At 39.5% G+C, this 14,561-nt stretch overlaps 1 protein-coding gene across 1 annotated transcript in view; it reads left to right on the forward strand.

The window, feature by feature from the left end:
• The first annotated feature begins 50 nt into the window (after nt 1-50).
• RAB2B (RAB2B, member RAS oncogene family) overlaps nt 51-14,561 on the forward strand; it is a 29,080-nt gene continuing 14,569 nt past the window's right edge. The window contains exons 1-3 of the mRNA XM_036887449.2: nt 51-278; nt 504-575; nt 2,061-2,128. Coding sequence (XP_036743344.1) covers nt 233-278; nt 504-575; nt 2,061-2,128 — 186 coding nt within the window. The 5' untranslated portion in view covers nt 51-232. The remainder of the gene's footprint in view (nt 279-503; nt 576-2,060; nt 2,129-14,561) is intronic.

Here is a 14,561-nt window from a genome sequence, read left to right on the forward strand (position 1 = left end):
CTATCGCCCCCTGGAGCTTGGTGGGATAACGGCATGCAGAAGCGTTAGAGGCATCCCTGGAGGCGGGGTCTGGGTGTACCGTAGATCCGACCGAGGGAGGATTTCTGGGGAGAGCAATAGAGACGTCATCTGGGCTAGAGGGGCCTGGGAGCGGTAGATTGAGTGGCTAGAGAGGCCGGAGGTAAGTGGCTGTAGAAGTCGGGCCCACCCAGAATCCAGAGGAAACGAGACCATGACTTATGCTTATCTGTTCAAGTACATCATCATCGGGGACACAGGTAACCCGCGGACGACGGCCCTCATGCTTAGGACGGGAATCCAATGGTCCTAAATCGGGTTGTGGGGGCGGGGCTCATTTCGTGGGCTGGGCGAGTCAGTGAAGAGCGGGCGGGGGCGGGGCAGCAGGGGCGGGGCTCGGGGCTCCCATTCCCCTGCCGCTGACGCCCGGACGCTAGACTGTGCCCGGCAGGGTGACTCTTGCAACGCGCGGCCGTCTGTTTCAGGTGTGGGGAAGTCATGTCTCCTCCTGCAGTTTACAGACAAGCGCTTCCAGCCTGTCCACGACCTCACAATAGGTAAGCGCATCTACCTGCCCCAGAACAGAAAATGACCCCTGATTTAAGTGGAAAGTTAGTCTTCAGTGTTGGAAGTAAAAAGTGAGCACTTCCTATTTTAAACTAGTACAAAGTACGTTAAACGAAAAGTGGGTAATCAAATGCTGGTAATTGAGGAGTAAATAATTGAAAGGTAACTTTAGAGATGAACGTGAGGTGTGGATTAGTTGCCGTAGGATTTTCTTTACTCCCCGGATGCAATTTGTTTGTTTATTGAAAACCCTAGGAAAGCATAACTACTTATTCCAAACCTTACCTTGCTTTGCGGTAAATTAGTGCTAACCACTTAAGCGGTTTTAAAAGTAATCACCAATACACAGACTATTTTGTGTGTTGGAGAGGAAGAAGCAAATAGAAGAGCCATCCCAGACTTAGAAGTAACAGGCAGATGAAACTAATAGCTTTTCTTTTAAAGAAAAAGATATGATAGAGTTCTAAAAACACACTGGTGGTCTGGAAATGGTTGTGATAAAGCATGGTCTGCTGGGCCTTTAGAACCTCTTTCCCATAATCTCCTTAAATCCAGCTCAAATAAAGAATATACATAAAATTAGCCTTCTTGCCATGCAGACTCAGTTCCTGAATAAAATCCTCTAGCTCCCATTCTTACCTACTGCCATTTCTGAGTCCCACCTTATGGAAATCTGAAACTACTACTTCCCAAAGGACTTATTCAAAACCAATTAACCAGAGGCGTTAGAAAAGGATTTAGAGGATTGCATGAAGAGGAAAATATTTTTGTAAATGAATATTAAGTGAACACCTACACTGCAGTAGGTGCTAATGATACTGTGCTCAGCAAGGCAAACGTGTCTGTCCTTGAGTAGCTTACAGTCTTCCAATGTAGGAAGTGGGCCTGGAGGTAGATAGTGACAAGTAAATTCCTACGGCAAAAGGGGAGGAGAAGCTACCACCTCTATCAAGAAAGGCTGAAAATTGAATGAGGTGTTAGTCAAGCAAAGGGGTTGTAGAGATGAGGGAAAAGTGGTAAGGGCAAGAGGGAATGATGTGCAAAAAAGAACTATTGTTTCATAGAGAGGACTAGAGAGTGACTTTGAGAAAATGTTAGAAATACTTTAAAATTTAGAAAAATTGGAAAAAAATGCAAGATTAAGCATTACCTAATCAAATTTAGGCATTAGCTAACATTGCTAAAAATTCATTCATCTTTTCTACTTGACTTCTTAATGAGTTAAATCCCCATATCTGCTTTTTGGTTATGTTCCTGAGGTCTTATTACCTAGAACACAGTTGTTAATTCTAGAAGGGAAATGAAACTTCAAGGAGCACAAAATTAATTGGAGCAAACAGCCAGCCATAATGAGTGCAGACAGAAGATAAGTCATTAGCACATTGAGATAAAGCATGAACCTCTCACTTAATGTGGCTGTTGTTCTAAGAATCACGTTCTTTTTTTTTTTTTTTTTTTTTCATCTTAACTGACAGGTGTGGAGTTTGGGGCCCGTATGGTCAACATTGATGGAAAACAAATCAAACTGCAAATCTGGGATACGGTGAGAGAGGACAAAATAAATTGTTCCCTGATCAGGATCCAAATATAACAGTAAAAGATGATGCAGGGGAGGGTGTAGCTAATGGTGGAGAGGAGAGCAGGGGAAGAGTGAAGTCCTAGAGATGGGGGAGCTTTCACTTCCATCTAATAGGGTTACAAATTCTGAATGCCATAACTTTGGGTTTTTCTTTTCAATTACCCAAGCAATATATATGACTTTAGTAAAAATAGAAGTGTATAGAGTAAAAAGTGAGTGTTCCCTTTATGCACATAAACCTCTTTAGTCCCTTCCAATCTTAGTTCCTACTTTACCAGAGTAAACCACTACTATGATTCAGTGTTCATTCTTTCAGACTTTTTCTCTGCATTTAGACACACAAATTTAAACATACACAAAGATATGGCAGTGATTTTATTTCTGTCAGTTTTTACACGAATAGAATTGTGACAATGTAGACCTAGCTCTGTGACTTAGGTTTTTTGTTTAACAATCGCTATGACTTTTCATGCCCCCTACATATATACTACCGCATTCCTTTTAATCACTGCATCGAATCATAGAATGTGTGTCCCGTAATTTATTTAACCCTCCATTCTACTGATGGGAATTTAGGTTTTTTCCAATTTTTTCACCATGGAACAGTTCCATTGAACATTCTTATTTACTACATCTTTATGCAGATGTTTGAGAATTTCTGTGGAAAGCCTGTCCAGAAATGGAAGTTCTAGGTCAAAGGTTATACATATTTTAAAATTTGACAAATGTAGTACCGCCAAATTTAGCTTAGTATAATTTTGCTTCATCCACATAAATTGCTTTCATGTGCATTACCTCTTTTGGATTGTACCTTTCTTTTCCCTTAATAATATCCTAGTCTCTATTTTAAATTAAAGGGTTTTAGCACATAGTCCTTAATATTCAGCTAAAATCTCTTCCAGTTTTTATTTACTTTTTTTATTGAAGTATCGTTAAGACAATTTTAAAAAATTTTGTTAGCATTAATCTACAATTCCATGAAGAACATTATGTTTACTAGGCTCCCCCCTTCAACAACTCCCCCCCACACACCCCATTACAGTCACTGTCTATCAGCGTAGTAAGATGCTGTAAAATCACTACTTGTCTTCACTGTGTTGCACAGCCCGCCCCATGCCCCCCCACATGCTAATTATACATGCTAATCCTAATAACCCCTTTCTTTTTCCCCCGCCCTTATCCCTCCCTTCCCACCCATCCTCCTCAGTCCCTTTCCCTTTGGTAACTGTTCGTCCATTCTTGGGTTCTGTGATTCTGCTGCTGTTTTGTTCCTTCAGTTTTTCTTTATTCTTATACTCCACATATGAGTGAAATCATTTGGTACTTGTCTTTCTCCGCCTGGTTTATTTCACTGAGCATAATACCCCCTAGCTCCATCCATGGTGTTGCAAATGGTAGGATTTGTTTTCCTCTTATGGCTGAATAATATTCCATTGTGTATATGTACCACATCTTCTTTATCCATTTATGTACTGATGGACATTTAGGTTGCTTCCATATCTTGGCTATTGTAAATAGTGCTGCGATAAACATAGGGGTGCATCTGTCTTTTTCAAACTGGGCTGCTGCATTCTTGGGGTAAATTCCTAGAAGTGGAATTCCTGGATCAAATGGTATGTCTATTTTGAGCTTTTTGAGGAACCTCCATACTGCTTTCCACAATGGTTGAACTAATTTACATTCCCACCAGCAGTGTAGGAGGGTTCCCCTTTCCCCACAACCTCGCCAACATGTGTTGTTGTTTGTCTTTTGGATGGTGGTTATCCTTACTGGTGTGAAGTGATATCTCATTGTGGTTTTACTTTCAGACAATTTTTATTTACTTCTTCTTATTTGATTGTTTAGAACCGAGAGCTGAAGCCCTTATATCTACAAGCAGTGATGAGTGATTTCTCCTCCTTTTTTCTCCTTTCCCTTCCTGCACACTGCCCGCCTCCCTAACCCACCCAAACACATGCAGGTGTGTCTTAAAAGCACTTATGTGCTCCTGTAGGCTTTTCTTGGCACAACTTTTCCTGGTGGTCTCCAAAATTACCACTTTTGGATGCACTGATTTATGAGGTGCTTTTAACTAGGATAATATGCTCCTGTACATTTGTTGGTTGTATTTGCAAGCATTTTAATAACCTTTTGGCCATCTGATCAAATTTTTCATCTCACCATACTGGCTTATCCTAATTATAGGAACATGAATCACTCTACATCTCTGATAGTTGCAGCACTAGCTAAATACTTGTAAAACTTCCAGACTTGCTTCTTTTGGGCAGTTTTATCTCTAGTCTTTTCCTCTCAATAAAGCCTAAGAGGTATTACTCTATATCTCTTGCCAAGGTTAAGTTCATATATTTGTTAAACAGTTGCCACTTTTCCCTTCTTTCATTGTTGGGACCCAGGAGTTTTGTTTCTATTAACCCAAGCCTGTATTGCAACTCTTCTCTTATTATCCCCTGGGTTTTATATTTCCCACAGAGGTAGATATGGCCCCTCAAGAGGCTACAGGACAAATTCTGAGGAGGTAACAAAGAGTGAAGCCTGTAGGTGTCAAGACTGGTATTAGCTAGATTCTGCCTTTTTAATTTAAACCTCCACCATTTCCAGAAATGGGTTTTTTTGATACCGGGAGCTGCTGTGGTCATGGTCATGAGAGTGTCTAAGGGTTGACTTGCTGGATTTTTCTTTTTTTGTTACATGGTAAATATGAGACACAGTGGATCATAAAATAAGTTAAGAACCACTGCTCTGTTGCCACTGTCCTTAACCACATGACCTGATAGTCATTTGTGATGAAACTGGCCTAGTTCTTTTCTGCTGTGTTTTAATAATTGTTTTGAGATTAGATTAGTCTTTGCTGAATCATAAAAAGATACAAGGTTTGAGAACATTGGGTTTTCTATTTATTTTGAAATTTTTAAGAGATTCCTACCTACAATGTAGTGTCTTGTCTTTCTTGTCTGCTACACTTGGGGTAAGCCTAATCATTTCCTCCCTGTCAGCACTGATCTCCCGTCCATTGCTTACCCATCACGGCTTCCCACTGTTGACCCCACTTCTCCACTTACTCCCAAAGCCATCCTACAAGAGAATATTTAGGGATTATCATGAAAGATATTTTTAAAGAGATCTGGTTATCCTAAGTTTTTTGTTGTCACTGTTCTGGTTATTAATAAGGATTTAGAGAGCCGTTTACTTTTTAATCTTTCTTCATTCTATACATATAGTTGCCAAAATAACCATAATAAATGAAGAGACATTGTACTGTAGCTAATATAAAATATTAAATTATCCCAAACTCATTTGTGTTTTACTTTGGAATGCATTTTGATTCTTAGGAAATAAGCGTATCTGATTTTGTAGGAGTTGATACTTCAAACTATGTATCTTGAAACTATAATGTGATACTTCCACTTGGGAGAAATTAGAAAGCTGCTAATTATCAAACCTCCATCTTCATTCTTTGCTGCTTCAGATTTTTTTTTAGTGGGAACAAAGATACCTTGGACTTGAACCACTCACTCTTTCTAGCTTATTGGCTCACAAAGTTTGGTTTTGATGAACTGGACTGAAATAAAGAAGTAAAAAGGTTTGATTTTAAAAGATATTTTCTGATGACCCAATGTAAGTATTTTAAGCTGCTGAAATTAAATGCAGCTGTGTGATTCAACCATCACGTGGGCCTCTCTCAAACTTTCCCTTTTAGTTCCTAGAAGGCCATGGGGAAGGAGGGTGCTTTCAATAATAGCAGGAGAGGAGAAAAAGTAAGATAAAAGCAAAAACAGGAATCAAATATTAAGTCATAGTTTAAATTTAAAGAAAAACTTAAGTAAAATTAAGTGAGCTCTTGGAGGGAAAAAGTATGTTTGAAATGTTAATATATTGTTAGTATTACCAACAGTTCTTTACACTAGAGTAAAACTCACTAAAATATTTGTATGACGCTTTTAGAAAAGATTCTTGTATTGTTGGAAAACTGGCATTAGGAATTCTCTTCTCCCCTTCAAACCTGGGTTCAGATTGTGTTATGTAATGGTCAACAACAAACTTTTGTGCTAGGAAGTACTAAGATCCTAAATTTAAATTATGGATTTGGCATTTATAGACTTTGTTACTTTGGGCCAGTTACTGAACTCACCCCTTTGAGCCTCATTTTTCTTAACTGGTATTTTTGGTATAATCACTGTTATGATAATCTGAGAAAGCCATTTATTTTCCCATGTCTGCATCTTAGTATTTTCATCTTTAGAGTATGAACAGTAGTATTCCTTCTTTTTCTTTTCAGTGTTTTTCTTTCTTTTACATTTTTTTTTTGGCATCATCAGTATACAGTTACATGAGCAACATTGTAATCACCAGATTCCCCCCATTATCAAGTCCCCACCACATACCCCACCACAGTCACTGTCCATCAGCGTAGCAAGATGCTATAGGATCACCACCTGTCCCCTCAATGCTACCCTGCCTTCCCCGTTTCCCCCAACTACATTATGTGTGCTAATCATAATACCCCTTTTTCCCCTTATCCCTCCCTTCCCATCCATCCTCCCCAGTCCCTTTCCCTTTGGTAACTGTTAGTCCATTCTTGGGTTCTGTGAGTCTGCTGCTGTTTGTTTTTTCTTTGTTCTTATACTCCACAGATGAGTAAAATCATTTGATATTTGTCTTTCTCCTTCTGACTTACTTCACGAGACCTAATCCTCTAGCTCTATCCATGTTGTTGCAGATGGTAGGATTTGTTTTCTTCTTATGGCTGAATAATATTCCATTGTATATATGTACCACATCTTCTTTATCCGTTCATCTATGAATGGACACTTAGTTGCTTCCATTTCTTGGCTACTGTAAATAGTGCTGCAATAAACATAGGGGTGCATATGTCTTTTTTTTTTTTTTTGGTATCATTAATCTACAATTACATGAAGGACATTATGTTTACTAGGCTCCCCTCTTCACCAAGTCCCCCCCACATACCCCTTCACAGTCACTGTCCATCAGCGTAGTAAGATGCTGTAAAATCACTACTTGTCTTCTCTGTGTTGCACAGCCCTCCCCGTGCCCCACACACACTATACATGCTAATCGTAATACCCCCTTTCTTTTTCCCCGCCCTTATCCCTCCTTTCCCACCCATCCTCCCCAGTCCCTTTCCCTTTGGTAACTGTTAGTCCATTCTTGGGTTCTGTGATTCTGCTGCTGTTTTGTTCCTTCAGTTTTCCTTTGTTCTTATACTCCACATATGAGTGAAATCATTTGGTACTTGTCTTTCTCCGCCTGGCTTATTTCACTGAGCATAATACCCTCTAGTTCCATCCATGTTGTTGCAAATGGTAGGATCTTTTTTCTTATAGCTGAGTAATATTCCATTGTGTATATGCACCACATCTTCTTTATCCATTCATCTACTGATGGACATTTAGGTTGCTTCCATATCTTGGCTATTGTAAATAGTGCAGCAATAAACATAGGAGTGCATCTGTCTTTTTCAAACTGGAGTGCTGCATTCTTGGGGTAAATTCTTAGAGGTGGAATACCTGGGTCAAATGGTATTTCTATTTTGAGCATTTTGAGGAACCTCCATACTGCTTTCCACAATGGTTGAACTAATTTACATTCCCACCAGCAGTGTAGGAGGTTCCCCTTTCTCCACAACCTCGCCAACATTTGTTGTTGTTTGCCGTTTGAATGGTAGCCATCCTTACTGGTGTGAGGTGATATCTCATTGTGGTTTTAATTTGCATTTCTCTGATGACAAGCAATGTAGAGCATCTTTTCATGTGTCTGTTGGCCATCTGAATTTCTTCTTTAGAGAACTGTCTGTTCAGCTCCTCTGCCCATTTTTTAATTGGATTATTTGCTTTTTGTTTGTTGAGGGGTGTGAGCTCTTATTATATTTTGGATGTCAACCTTTTATCGGATCTGTCATTTATGAATATATTCTCCCATACTGTAGAATACCTTTTTGTTCTATTGATGGTGTCCTTTGCTATACAGAAGCTTTTCATCTTGATATAGTCCCACTTGTTCATATTTGCTTTTGTTTCCCTTGCCTGGGGAGATATGTTCAAGAATAGGTCAGTCCTGTTTATGTCTAAGAGATTTTTGCCTATGTTTTTTTCTAAGAGTTTTATGGTTTCATGACTTACGTTCAAGTCTTTGCTCCATTTCGAATTTACTTTTGTGTATGGGGTTAGACAGTGATCCAGTTTCATTCTCTTGCATGTAGCTGTCCAGTCTTGCCAGCACCATCTGTTGAAGAGACTGTCATTTCCCATTGTATGTTCATGGCTCCTTTATTGAATATTAATTGACTACATATGTTTGGGTTAATGTCTGGAGTCTCTATTCTGTTCCATTGGTCTGTGGCTCTGTTCTTGTGCCAGTACCAAATTGTCTTGATTACTGTGGCTTTGTAGTAGAGCTTGAAGTTGTGAAGTGAGATCCCCCCCACTTTATTCTTCCTTTTTCAGGATTACTTTAGCTCTTCGGGGTCTTTGGTGTTTCCATATGAATTTTTGAACTATTTGTTCCAGTTCATTGAAGAATGCTGTTGGTAATTTGATAGGAATTGCATCGAATCTGTATATTGTTTTGGGCAGGATAGCCATTTTGACAATATTAATTCTTCCTAGCCAGGAGCATGGGATGAGTTTCCATTTGTTAGTGACCTCTTTAATTTCTCTTAAGAGTGTTTTATACTTTTCAGGGTATAGGTCTTTCACTTCCTTGGTTAGGTTTATTCCTAGGTATTTTATTCTTTTTGATGCAATTGTGAATGGAGTTGTTTTCCTGATTTCTCTTTGTATTGGTTCATTGTTAGTGTATAGGAAAGCCACAGATTTCTGTGTATTAATTTTGTATCCTGCAACTTTGCTGAATTCCGATATTAGTTCTAGTAGTTTTGCAGTGGAGTCTTTAGGGCTTTTATGTACAATATCATGTCATCTGCAAATAGTGACAGTTTTAACTTCTTCTTTACCAATCTGGATTCCTTGTATTTTTTTGTTTTGTCTAATTGCTGTGGCTAGGACCTCCAGTACTATGTTGAATAACAGTGGGGAGAGTGGGCATCCCTGTCTTTTTCCCGATCTCAGAGGAAAAGCTTTCAGCTTCTCGCTGTTCAGTATGATGTTGGCTGTGGGTTTATCATATATAGCCTTTACTATGTTGAGGCGCTTGCCCTCTCTACCCATTTTGTTGAGAGTTTTTATAATGAATGGATGTTGAATATTGTTGAATGCTTTTTCAGCATTTATGGAGAGACCCCTTGGTTATGGTGTATGATCCTTTTGATATATTTTAGAATTTGGTTTGCTAATATTTTGTTGAGTATTTTTGCATCTACATTCATCAGGGATATTGATCTGTTGTTTTCTTTTTTGGTGGGGTCTTTGCCTGGTTTTGGTATTAGGGTGATGTTGGCTTCATAGAATGAGTTTGGGAGTATTCCCTCCTCTTCTATTTTTTGGAAAACTTTAAGGAGAATGGGTATTGTGTCTTCTCTGTATGTCTGATAAAATTCCGAGGTAAATCCATCTGGCCCAGGGGTTTTGTTCTTGGGTAGTTTTTTGATTACCGCTTCAATTTCATTGCTGGTAATTGGTCTGTTTAGATTTTTCTGTTTCTTTCTGGGTCAGTCTTGGAAGGTTGTATTTTTCTAGGAAGTTGTCCATTTCTCCTAGGTTTTCCAGCTTGTTAGCATATAGGTTTTCATAGTACTCTCTAATAATTCTTTGTATTTCTGTGGGATCTGTCGTGATTTTTCCTTTCTCATTTCTGATTCTGTTGATGTGTGTTGATTCTCTTTTTCTCTTAATAAATCAGGCTAGAGGCTTATCTATTTTGTTTGTTCTCTTGAAGAACCAGCTCTTGGTTTCATTGATTTTTGCTATTGTTTTATTCTTCTCAATTTTATTTATTTATTCTGTGATCTTTATTATGTCCATCCTTCTGCTGACCTTAGGCCTCATTTGTTCTTCTTTTTCCAATTTCGATAATTGTGACATTAGACTATTCATTTGGGATTGTTCTTCCTTCTTTAAATATGCCTGGATTGCTATATACTTTCCTTTAAAGACTGCTTTCGCTGTGTCCCACAGTAGTTGGGGCTTTGTGTTGTTGTTGTCATTTGTTTCCATATATTGCTGGATCTCCATTTTAATTTGGTCACTGATCCATTGATTATTTAGGAGCATGTTGTTAAGCCTCCATGTGTTTGTGGGCCTTTTTGCTTTCTTTGTACAATTTATTTCTAGTTTTATTCCTTTGTGGTCCAAAAATGTTGGTTGGTAGGATTTCAGTCTTTTTGAATTTACTGAGGCTCTTTTTGTGGCCTAGTATGTGGTCTATTCTGGAGAATGTTCCATGTGTACTTGAGAAGAATGTGTATCCTGTTGCTTTTGGGTGTAGGGTTCTATAGATGTCTATTAGGTCCGTCTGTTCTAGTGTGTTGTTCAGTGCCTCTGTGTCCTTACTTATTTTCTATCTGGTGGATCTGTCCTTTGGAGTGAGTGGTGTGTTGAAGTCTCCCAAATAAATGCATTGCATTCTATTTCCTCCTTTAATTCTGTTAGTATTTGTTTCACATATGTTGGTGCTCCTGTGTTGGGTGCATATATATTTATAATGGTTATATCATCTTGTTGGACTGACCCCTTTATCATTATGTAATGTCCTTCTTTATCTCTTGTTACTTTCTTTCTTTTGAATTCTATTTTGTCTGATACTAGTATTGCAACTCCTGCTTTTTTCTGCCTGTTGTTTGCATGAAATATCTTTTTCCATCCCTTGCCTTTTAATCTGTGCATGTCTTTGGGTTTCAGGTGAGTCGCTTGTAATCAGCAGATAGATGGGTGTTGCTTTTTTATCCATTCTATTACTCTGTGTCTTTTGATTGGTGCATTCAGTCCATTTACATTTTGGGTGATTATTAAAAGATATGTACTTATTGCCATTGCAGGCTTTAAGTTTCTGGTTACCAAAGGTCCAAGTTTAGCTTCTTTAGTATCTTACTGCCTAACTTAGCTTGCTTATTGAGCTGTTATATACACTGTCTGGAGATTCTTTTCTTCTCTCCCTTCTTATTCCTCTTCCTCCATTCTTCGTATGTTGGATGTTTTGTTCTGTGCTCTTTTTAGGAGTGTTTCCATCTAGAGCAGTCTCTCTAAGATACCCTGTAGAGGTGGTTTGTGAGAGGCAAATTCCCTCAACTTTTGCTTGTTTGGGAATTGTTTAATCCATCCTTCATATTTAAATGATAATCGTGCTGGATACAGTATCCTTGGTTCAAGGCCCTTCTATTTCATTGCATTAAATATATCATGCCATTCTCTTCTGGCATGTAAGTTTTCTGTTGAGAAGTCTGATGATAACCTGATGGGTTTTCCTTTGCAGGTGACCTTTTTTTTCATCTCTAGCTGCCTTTAATACTCTGTCCTTGTCTTTGATCTTTGCCATTTTAATATGTGTCTTGGTGATGTCCTCTTTGGATTGCTTCTGTTGGGAGTTCTGTGTACTTCCATGGTCTGATCAATTATTTCCTCCCCCAGTTTGGGGAAGTTTTCAGCAACTACCTCCTCAAAGACAGTTTCTATCCCTTTTTCTCTCTCTTCTTCTTCTGGTACTCCTATGATGCGAATATTGTTCCGTTTAGATTGGTCACACATTTCTCTTAATAATCTTTCATTCCTGGAGATCCTTTTATCTCTCTCTGCATCAGCTTCTCTGCATTCCTGTTCTCTGATTTCTAGTCCATTAATGGTCTCTTGCATCTCGTCCATTCTGCTTTGATGTCCTTCCAGAGATTGTTTTATTTCTGTATTCTCCCTGCTTAGTTCTTGCATATTTCTCTGCAGGTCCATCAGTATGGTTATGACTTTTGTTTTGAATTCTTTTTCAGTAAGATTGATTAAATCTATCTTCCCAGATTCCTTCTCAAGGGAGGATGTGGAAGATGTCTGAGTTAGTCTGGGTCTGGATCAAATTTTTTTGCCTTTTCTTGTTGATAGATGCAGTGGTATGCTATTGACTCGTCTGTCAGCTGGGAGAGCCAAGACCCTTTCCACTTGCTCCTGGCCTTTCTTTACTGGGACAGTGGCGACCCCTAGCAGTTTGTGTTGGGCAGTTGCGTGTAGACTGGGTCTCTTGTTTTCTTGCCTGGCCACTATGGAGAAAGCTCCCTTGCTGTGGGCGTGGCCAGCCTCAGGCCGCTGCTCTCCTATGGTGGGGTGCCGGAGGGGGAACGTAAGTGGGGCTGTTTATTGCCGTGAGGGGTCTCAGAGCTGCTGCCCAGGGGGTTAGGGCACCTGGAGTTCTCCGGGATTCCCAGCTGCTGGGCTAAGTGTTCTGGGATAATTCCATCCAGCTGTGGGGTCCCTGTCCCTTTAAGACTTTCAAAAAGCACTCGCTTTTCTTTGTCCCAGGGGCGCCGACTGCGGGACCCGCTCACAGGTCTTACTGTCCTGTTTCCCTAGTATCCAGCACCCCATGCACTGTATGTCTGCACTCTGGGTGGTGATGGCTAGGGCTGGCTATTTAGCAGTCCTGGGCTCCCTCTCCCTCCCCGCTCTGACTCCTCTCCTCCTGCCGGGAGCTGGGGTGAGGGGCGCTCAGGTCCCGCCAGGCTGGGGTTTGTATCTTACCCCCTTTGCCAGGCGCTGGGTTCTCACGGGTGTGGCTGTAGTCTGGCTGTTGTCCTGTATCTTCTGGACTCTCTTTTAGGAATAGTTGTATTTGTTGTATTTTCAAAAATATATATGTTTTTGGGAGGAGATTCCCACTGTCCTACTCACGCCGCCATCTTGGCTCCCTTGCATATGTCTTTTTCAAAGTGGGCTCCTGCGTTCTTAGGGTTCATTCCTAGGAGTGAAATTCCTGGGTCAAATGGTATTTCTATTTTGAGTTTTTTGAGGAACCTCCACACTGCTTTCCGCAATGGTTGAACTAATTTACACTCCCACCAGCAGTGTAGGAGGGTTCCCATTTCTCCACATCCTCGCCAACATTTGTTGTTGTTTGTCTTTTGGATGTTGGCCATCCAAACTGGTGTGAAGTGATATCTCATTGTGGTTTTAATTTGCATTTCTCTGATGATTAGCGATGTGGAGCATCTTTTCATGTGCCTTTTGGCCATTGGAATTTCTTTTTGGAGAAGTGTCTGTTCAGTTCCTCTGCCCATTTTTTAATTTTTTAATTTCAATTTTTTATTTTAATTTTACTTTTTTTGAGTGGGCATCTCTCATATTTATTGATCAAATGGTTGTTAACAACAATAAAATTCTGTATAGGGGACTCAATGCACAGTCATTAATCAACCCCAAGCCTATTTCTCAACAGTCTCCAATCTTCTGAAGCATAACAAACAAGTTCTTACATGGTGAACAAGTTCTTACATAGTGAATAAGTTCTTACATGGTGAACAGTGCAAGGGCAGTCATATCACAGAAACTCAGTTTTGATCACGCATCATGAACTATAAAGAATCAAGTCAGATTTATTCGTTTGATTTTTATACTTGATTTATATGTGAATGCCACATTTCTCCCTTATTATTATTATTATTATTTTTTTAATAAAATGTTAAAGTGGTGGGTAGATGCAAGATAAAGGTAGAGAACATAATTTAGTGCTGTAAGAGGGCATATGTAGATGATCAGGTCTGTGCCTATAGACTAAGTATTAATCCAAGCTAGACAAGGGCAACAAAACATCCACGGATGCAGAAGACTTCTCTCAAAACAGGGGGGGTGAGGTTCTAAGCCTCACCTCTGTTGATCCTCAGTTTCTCACCTGATGGCCCCCCTGCGACTGTGCCTGTCTTAGGTTGTTCCTCCCTTGAGGAATCTTACCCATCTCTGGCTAACCAGTCATCTTCCGCGGCCATATAGGGAAATGTAAAGTTGGTAAGTGAGAGAGAAGCAATGTTGTTTGAAAGGGTTAGCTTTTTACTTCTTTGCAGATTTATCCCCTGTCCTCTGTCCATTTTTTAATTGGATTATTTGCTTTTTGTTCGTTGAGGTGCATGAGCTCTGTATATTTTGGATGTCAACCCCTTATCGGATATGTCTTTTATGAATATATTCCCCCATAGTGTAGGATGTCTTTTTGTTCTACTGATGGTGTCCTTTGCTATACAGAAGCTTTTTAATTTGATATAGTCCCACTTGTTCATTTTTGCTTTTGTTTCCCTTCTCCATGGAGATATGTTCATGAAGAAGTTGTTCATGTTTATATTCAAGAGAGTTTTGCTTATGTTTTCTTCTAAGAGTTTTATGGTTTCATGACTTACCTTCAGCTCTTTGATCCACTTTGAGTTTACTTTTGTGTATGAAATTAGACAGTAATCCTTTATCATATATTAATTGACCGTATATGCTTAGGTTAATATCTGGACTCTATTCTGTTCCAC

The sequence above is a fragment of the Manis pentadactyla genome, chromosome 11, assembly GCF_030020395.1.
Source record: "Manis pentadactyla isolate mManPen7 chromosome 11, mManPen7.hap1, whole genome shotgun sequence".
Classification (NCBI taxonomy): Eukaryota; Metazoa; Chordata; class Mammalia; order Pholidota; family Manidae; genus Manis; species Manis pentadactyla.